At 35.8% G+C, this 9059-nt stretch overlaps 1 protein-coding gene across 1 annotated transcript in view; it reads left to right on the forward strand.

Moving 5' to 3' along the window:
• Nucleotides 1-9059, forward strand: part of API5 (apoptosis inhibitor 5) — a 30526-nt gene extending 21467 nt beyond the window's left edge. The window contains exons 10-14 of the mRNA XM_007946508.2: nt 1667-1760; nt 2557-2613; nt 4898-4974; nt 5469-5605; nt 8977-9059. Of these exons, the coding sequence (XP_007944699.1) occupies nt 1667-1760; nt 2557-2613; nt 4898-4974; nt 5469-5605; nt 8977-9059 (448 nt within the window). The remainder of the gene's footprint in view (nt 1-1666; nt 1761-2556; nt 2614-4897; nt 4975-5468; nt 5606-8976) is intronic.

Raw genomic sequence — 9059 nt, forward strand, 5'->3', positions numbered from 1 at the left:
AAAGAGGGGGAGGCCTTCAACGAGATGGATTGATACGGTGGCTGCGATGATGGGATCAAGTATAGCAGGGATTGTGGGGTTGGCGCAGGATCGGGCAGTGTTTCGTTCTGCTGTGCATGGAGTCACTGTGAGTCGGAAACAACTCGACAGCACTTAACAACATAACATTATAAAATATTATTTTTTAAAAAACATTATTAAACTCACTTTAAAAATGTAGCTAGATGTTGCATATGAGAAATACATCCACTGGAACTAGAAAGTTTGAAATGAGGGCATGGAAAAAGATAAATTTTGTAAGTTCTAAACAGAAAAATGACTGTTCCTAAAATTTATACACCAACCATTAGTGCAGAAGATGAAGGCTTTTGCCTATTCCATCAGTCTGAACTTCATCAAACATGCAATCAAGATTCATTGCTTTTACTCATGATTGTAATGGGAAAGTTAGAAAAAGAGAATTGGTGATAGACACCTGTGATCACTTTAGAAGTACATAAACAATCTTAAATATCCTGATTTTAAAGACAGAGAAAATTGAAAATAAATGTGTTAAGAAAAGGATCAAAAGAATAGACCTAAAGGACATAGAAGGAAAGAAATAATACAGATTAACTGAAAGGGTAATGAAATAGAAATAAAAATTTTGGTTGAACAAAAACATAATCGGCAAGATTGATCAAGAAAATAAAGTTTGTGTAAGATGCTATATAAAGGAATAAAGGTTTTACTGGGAACAAAAAGAAGGATATAATTTAAGATGTAGCAGAGATTTTTAAATTGTAAAAATCGGGCAGCTTAGGCCACATTTTTTTTTAAATTTAGAGAAGGGGATGATTTTTTAGGAAAAAGTTTTTAAAACTTGACTCAGAAAAATATCTTTAAACCTAAAAAAAATAATAGCCATTAGAGAAATTGACAAAAATGTTTAACATCAGACTAGATAGTTCAACAATACATTTTTACCAGAGTTTCAAATAATTCCATTTTATACAAACTGTTTCACAGGAAATAAAAAGAAACAATAATACCTCATTGAGTCCTGAGAATTAAGTGAGATAATGAGTGTAAATCTTTTAGCCAAGCTTTCAAACCACTTCTTCACAGTTAGTCATGCCAATGAAACAAAACCAAATGGACCCAAATTTGTACAATACAGGTGTTCAGAAATGGGAAAAATTACAGTCAGTGCTCTGCTAGAAACTTGATCTCCCTCTTAGAAAACAAGGGCAGTGTGTGTGTTGCATAGCAACCAATCTCTTCACAATCAGAGTGGGAAACAGCAGTGCCAGGCTCAAAGATATTAGCTACCTGGTCATTCTGAGTGTGTGTCACTCCACAGTCCTGGCAATAATTCAGTCTTCCCGTTTTAGGCTCCTGAAAGGGGTTCAGTACACCTCTTCCTAGTCTCCCATTCAAAGGCTTCGACCCATAATTTTCCCCATTCCAGTATATCCACATTTTGCAAATTCAGGTCTGATTTCACTGTATCGGCTATAATGGAACCAGTTCAAACTGACTCGAAGACCTAGCTAAAATAAGCATCTTAAGGAGTTAGTATAGCCATTTTTCTGCACTTGTGATCATTTTGCTATAGTAGATCATTTGAGTTTAAAAACAAAGCCAAAGAGATGATGTGCTTTTAACAAACAGTTCTTCTATTTAGGCTGCAGTACTTTGCACGGGGCCTGCAGGTTTATATCAGACAACTTCGCTTGGCTCTCCAGGGGAAAACAGGAGAGGCCTTAAAGACAGAAGAGGTAAGATCTTATGCAATAGCCACTGTCTATTACACATCTTAATTATGAAGAATAATTCAGACTGTCAGTTCATATATTGAAATGTAAGATTTTATTTTACTTGAAAAATACAGATCTATATTGAAGATATAATATGGACTGTCTTAGAAATTAGCTATTTGGTAAGTTACATAGAAAACCTTTTTTATCGCAGTTGAAGTAGCTTTTATTTCTAGTGTTTTTTAAACCACGTTTGTTACCAAACTTAGGTGATACATACCAACTTTTCAGTGTCTTAGAAGCACATTTTGACTTGATAGTCATGATATGTTTAATTATTATCTTTATAAAACTCAAATATTAATTTAGAGTGGAAAAAGAAATGTAAACTTCTAATTCTGTAGCAAACTGTAGATGTTTGTCTTAGATAGAATGTTTGGTTTTCCCTTATCTCAGCTACTTTAATCATTCTTAATCCCAGTCTTAATGAAATATTTTAAATGTTTATTGGGTCTTCCCATAGCTTAAACTGGTTTATTTTTAAATTCTCATGTGAATATGACATACCCCTTACCCACTATCCAGGTGAATTATAGATAGTACTTTAATATCTCAACATATAAAGATTTGTTTTCTCTGCCATCTCTAGACTTACTTAAAATTAAAAGTAGGAATAAACATTATGCATAGATTGAAACCAAGGAATTCTCTAACTACAGAAATGATTCTGAAGGATAAGTGATTACTCTAGCTCTAAATTGGAGTGGCATGTTCATCATAAAAAGTTGTTGAAATTTTAATTTGTTTACCTTTGCAGAACAAGATTAAAGTTGTTGCATTGAAAATAACAAACAATATCAATGTTTTAATCAAGGTAAGTTTTCCTTTCTCTTTCAACCTTCCCAGTTGACTGGAAACAAGTTGCCCATGTGTTTTTTGGTTGTTAATGCTACTGTTTAGTGAGCACTGCTTAAGCTCTTGGCTACTAACCAAAAGGCTGGCAGTTTGAACTCAGCAACTGATCCTTGGAAGAATAATGTGGCAGTCTGCTCCCATAAAGATTTTTAAAAATACAACCCACTGCCATTGAGTCTGTTCTGACTCATAGCGACCCCTATTGGGTTTGCAAGGTGGTAAATCTTTACAGAAGTAGATTACTCCATTTTCCTTCCATGGAGCATCTGGTGGGTTTGAACTGCCAACTTTCTGGTTAGAAGTCCTATGCCTTAGGCACTGCACCATTAGGGCTCCTTCCGTAAAGATTACAGCGTAGGAAGCCCCGCAGGGCAGTCCTGCTCTGTCCTGCAGGATCACTATGGGTTGGGTTAATGTCCTACAGGGTCACTATGGGTTGAAGGGGAGATGCCATTGCATTCCTGATGTTTGACCTTTTAAAACCTTTGCAATCTCCAGTGAGATTTTTATAGCTATTATAAAGTCATACATAGTTTTATTTTTTTAAAATGTATTTCAGAAAATATTACTGAAACAGAAGGAGGAATGTAGATTTCCTCTCTCCTAAAACATTGGTGTAAATTTCAGTTACTATGGTCTCGTAATTATGCTGTTTTATGTTCTTTAGAATGATCAGTAAAACCCTGCTATGCTCACACTAAGAGTGGATAATTCTGTGTAGTTCATGAAATGTTTTCCTGTGTTTTTTTTTTCCATTAACTTGTTTGTCATAAACTGAGAACTCTGTGTACTGTAGGCTATGATATACCATACCATTAAGCCATAATTACCCTCCACCCAAGTACCTACTGAAGTAAACAAAATACTAAAAGAGAATGAAAAATCAAAGTAGCCATCATTTATTAGTACAAGTTAACAGTATTGTAGTAGATGGGAGAAAGATACAATATTTGTAATACCTGGAGTACACAGCCTAATAGTAACAAAATTGGGACTTAAGGTATGCCCTAAAGCTAATCTCAAAATCCTACAGAATAATTAAATTTTATTAGAAGAGAGAGAAACTTTGCAGGGGGGGAAAAAAAAAAAGCATCCATGAGGGCTATCATATTACCTAGTGGAAAAGCAAAGAGCAAATGTTTAAATTTAGCAAATACTACGACCAAATATGTGGAGATGAAAGCTTCCTATTCAGGAAACCATAAGTGATTGAAAAATAATTCTAGCAGGTGGGTGTTGGGGAACAGTGGTGAACAGTGTCAGCAGTAAATGTGTAGGGGGCCTTGCCAGAAAATCAAGAAATATTTTTTAAATGTGATGTGTGTGTGACATGATCAGGTTTTAGCTTTTACAGAGATGACAGGAAAATATGGTGCGCATTGGTCCATGCTTAACATTTCATAATCATTAGTTTCTACCTAGGCACAGTCAGCCAGTTCCACAGCGTACCTTCACATCTATTTTAGTGAATCACCATTGTGATTAAGCCTGTTTAATTGAAGCCTTCCTCTTTCCTCTTCCTGTGTTTGCTGTCTCAATAATAGAAAAAATCCTCTACATAGGATAATTCTCTGCATCGATATTGTGTATTGAACTTAGGTTTTATACAGTAGGAAGTGATACCTAACAGTACATCAATTTTAACTGTGGGAAAAAATACATTCAAGAAACCATTTGTAAGTTTGAAGATATTAGGAGGTTATATTACTTCACATTTGAGTCATCTTAACATTTAAATGTAGTAAACATTTACATTTTTACCATATATTGGTCATTTGGTATTTACATCTTGTAGATTTTTCCTTTATTGACAATGTATAAATATTGGGGGGAGTGGCGTTACATAGCCAGGCCTTAAAAATCTAAGGGTAAAGAAGATGCGGATTGCACTGTTGCAGTTTCCTTAAAGCACGTTGGTGACTGAGTCTGTGCAAGGGAGGGTACTTGTGAGCCATGTTTATTAAAATTGATAAATGCTAGTATTTTACTCTGAAACTTGAAATGACATTTAGAAACATGCTCAGTTGCAGTTTCCTAAGCAGTGTCACAAAATATGGTATGGTTAATGAGGAATAATTTGTAAACAGAATCTTTCCTGTTTAATTCTCTGTTGTGGTGTTAAACCAAGTCATCAACGCAAGAGCAAGGTTAAGCTAAAGGTACTCTCCTAAAATACTCCCTCACCACCACTCCTTCCTACCACCAAGTATGTAATACATCTTTCATCAATTTTGTCTCTTCAGGATCTCTTCCACATTCCTCCTTCTTACAAGAGCACAGTAACATTATCCTGGAAACCTGTACAGAAGGTTGAGTTGGGGTAAGAAATATATTTAAAAGAGATTTGAGTATAATTTTTATGATTTATAAATAAAAACAGTTTGAATGTTATGTTTACTATACAAAATTTACATTATTAATTAAATGGTTTTTAATAAAATGTTAATGATTGGAAATATAAAAACTAACTCTAGTGTTTGTGGAATAAATTAGTGGAATGCAACCCTGGAACTTTAAGGTTGGTTTGTACTCCTGTGGCATAATTAGACTTTTCTGACGAATGTAATAATAGGAATCACTCCCATATAGTCTTCACAAGTGCATATTTTCAGCTTATTGTAAAGCCTTGCCCTCTGACAATGCGTGCATAACCAACCACAGTTAATTTGATCACGTGAGAATGTTACTTCCATCTGACTGTTGTGGCTATTATCTTTAGTATGTTCTTAATAGCTGATAAGCTAAATTATAAACATATTGATAGCCTTTAATAGAATAGAATGCTTTATATTTCTTTTCTTCCTACCGTCATAGGCAAAAGAGAGCCAATGAAGATACAACGTCAGGTTCACCACCCAAGAAGTCTACAGCAGGACCAAAAAGGGATGCCAGACAGATTTATAATCCTCCTAGTGGGAAATATAGCAGCAATTTGGGCAACTTTAATTATGGTGAGCGTTTCCGTTTGGGTACAAGCAATATGTGAGATTGGCAGAAATTGTATTGTACTTGATTAAATTTTAAATTATATGGTGTATCATAGCTCTTTCAGATGAGTTTTCTGAGTTAGCTTGCGGAATTAGAGCTGTTGGTGAAACAACTTATCTCACTCCTCTCTAACCCACCCTTGTGGGCTCAATGAATTGGGAGCATGCAACACTAAGCACTTAAGAAAATATGCCTCTGGGGTCAGTGGCCCCAGTAAAAAGAAAGAAGAGAAGATAGCAGTAACCACCTACCCCTTGTCTTTCCATTCTAACTTCAAGGCAAGATATTCTTCTATTTTGTTCATTCTCCCTCAGGGATAAATATTGCTTCTGCCAAACGTATTATTAATGATCCTTCTTGGACATAGTCTGGCCTCTTGTTGCCTTCTCATCTTTACTTAATTCTACACTTCTACTCTTAGAAGTAGAGTCAGATATTAAAGCATCACCTGACAAGGAACTGTGCTCCATTGCAGCGTTTCCCCTCTGTCCAGAATGCAGTCCTCCTATCAGTGGCCCTACTGCCCTTTAGCCATTAGAGCATAGAGAACTTCCTGCTGGTCCATCCTCTCAGCAGCTCAATAAAAAGTGAAGTTTATCTTTCATTGGCTTCCTTTCTTATAGACCTTTTTAAAGAAGAATGGATAAATATAATACTGACTCACGTCCTTATCTTGCTTAGGAAGATACAGTTGAGTAGTACTAGCAACCAACCATGCTTGCAGTTGATCTTGATTACCAGTCAAATATAATTCTGTATATTTATTCAAGAGTGCATTCTGAACCAGAATACACTCTCAGTAATTCTGTTTTCAAGGTGAGATAATAGTACTTTAATATTTCTGTAGAGGTTAACTGTACAATTGAATGCTTGTCATAAATTGATTGGAAAGCAATTTTAAGTCTGAACTTTCACTGTCTGTAAAGGGGGAGCAAGATTTTTGTTCAGTGTTTTTTGTATTTGGGAGTTTAACATGCTTCATCTGGTAACAATTTGGAGCGTTTTCTTGACTTTTCTTTATCACCATTCAGTTGAAAACACTTCTTAGTACTGTAGATGACAATTGGTGAACTTAATGTACTTCAATTTTTTCTACCTTTTTTATGTCCTTCCTTACAATCATGCTTCTCAACTGGGGTACTGATGCCCTTCAGAGAGCTAAGAGTAGAGAGAAAGGAGAAGCATGATGCTTTTTATTTTTTCCTGGGATATCAGAAGGGAGAAGGGATTTTTATTTTCAAATCTTTTTTCAATTTTGTTACTCATATTTAGCAAAATTGTCATAATTCTACTTTTCTGTATCAACCAAGCTCCTCTTGTGTTTATTTCTCCTTGACACCTGAGGAGCTCCCCAGTAACCCATCAACACCAAACATTGTGATTTGTGTCCTTCACCTTTTATCTTTTTAGATTAAAATAATTTTTAAAATACAATTTTAATGGAGGCAGTGGTTTTTAAAATGTTGGTAATATACGCTTGAAACCATTGAAAAGATCATGGAAATACAGAGTAGACCTTCAATATGAAGTCCTTCAAAAAGAAGAAAGTTTGGTCGATCCCCATGCTGTAAAAATGGCTACATCAGTTGGTGATTAAAAAGAAATAACCAATATAAAAAAAAAAGATCATATCTAATAATATAGTAGATTTCATATGCTCATGAGATATAGCTGAACAATTAAGTTAACTCATTTCTTCACATTGGCATTGGTTGAAAGAGTGGGTTTTAGTAGTCTTTAACATAGTAGCATGGATCATGTCTATGAAGATTGCTGATTTATTTGTTAAGTGTATTGATGTTAAATTGACTGAAACATGGAAAATGAAGATTTTATCATGAATATGGTACCAACTGGGAAAAAAGGTGCAGACATATGTATAGATGGGGCTAAGTCTGTTGTTGTTACGTACCATCGAGTCAACCCCGACTCATAGCAACCCCTCCTTGGGTTTCCGAGGCAGTATCACTACGAAAGTAGATTGCCCAACCTTCCTTCCAAGAAGTGGCTGGTGGTGGCTAAGTCTAGACAGTCAAAAATGCAGGAGGCATAGCCCCCATAGAGCCTGAGAGCCTGAGTTTCTACATCTGTCACTGAGAACATCTTGCCCTCAGAGAAACTGACTGCCTCTGATTTTTAAGTGTGTTCACTAGAATAATAAATACTTCATTTTAAAATAGTTTGTATACCAGTCAACTTAGAACAATGTCATGACCTGAGAGGTGACCTTGAATCAGAGATCTAGTTAACTCAGTTGAAATACTTTTCTTTCTGGAGGAAAAAAGACAACACACTACCACCCAAGTAAGGTGACTATACTTCTGGCTCTTACAACAAAAGAATGGCTTGCAAAGTCAAATTAATAGATATTTTTCAAGCCTCTGGCATTATGGATCAAAAACAGCAACTTGCACCAAGATCTCTCTATTGCTCCTGACAAGATTGTTACAATGAGGAAATTTTGGAAGGTCACTGAAGAAATTTGATCCCTGGAATTAAGTTTGAGACTCCTAATTCGTTTAACTATGATGAAAAGTACAGCCTTGGTGATAACTTCGATCAGCTTTCTTCACTGGAAAGACTTCTTGGAGGACTATTTCTCTGGGGCTATGAGAGAGACTGACCAGTGCATCAAAGACTTTTATTTTACCGTATGGCCCAAGTGATTTGGTTTTTCAGCAAAAGAGATGCGTAATTTCTAGTAGTAAGCCGGACACTGTGTGTATACCTGAAACGTCTTTGGCAACACTCTCTGCCACTCACATAGCTAATAAAGCAGTGACTGTGTCTGTCAGCACTTGTATCTACTTTATGTGAGTTCAGATGCTTGATATACTGTGACTGAAACAGAAGAAAATTGTCTACTTACTTCATTTGAAAAGTGCAGTTTTCAGTCTAGCCTTATTCAAAATTGATCATTAATCATCTAAGATATTTTGGATATATGGCACTAATTTGTAAAATCTGGTGGCTTTTCTGTTTTAAATATGCACTTTTTATGGTTTCATGAATTACCTTTTGTAGTGGTAGTCACCAAAATACAATCTAAGAAGTATTGTAATTTTCACAACATTGTCACCTTAAAACAACTTCACAAATGGCATATTTAATTGAGCACCTTCCACTAATATATTTGACACCTTGCCGTATGTGCTTTGGTATGTATGTTGTCCTGGTTTTATGTACAGAACGAATTTGTAGATGGACTAGCAGAATACCAGTTCTGATCTTACAGGGCCACTGCTGCATTCAGAGCTGTAGGCTACAATTCTTCTGTGTTTGCTGTACCATGAAGTCCCAAGCAAGACCTAAACCCTTGTTCGCTTTTTCTTAGAGCAGAGAGGAGCCTTCAGGGGAAGTAGAGGTGGCCGAGGTTGGGGAGCGCGAGGAAACCGTAGTCGGGGAAGACTCTACTGA

This window comes from Orycteropus afer, unplaced genomic scaffold (assembly GCF_000298275.1).
Source record: "Orycteropus afer afer isolate SDZICR_OR568_19922 unplaced genomic scaffold, OryAfe1.0 scaffold00165, whole genome shotgun sequence".
NCBI lineage: Eukaryota > Metazoa > Chordata > Mammalia > Tubulidentata > Orycteropodidae > Orycteropus > Orycteropus afer.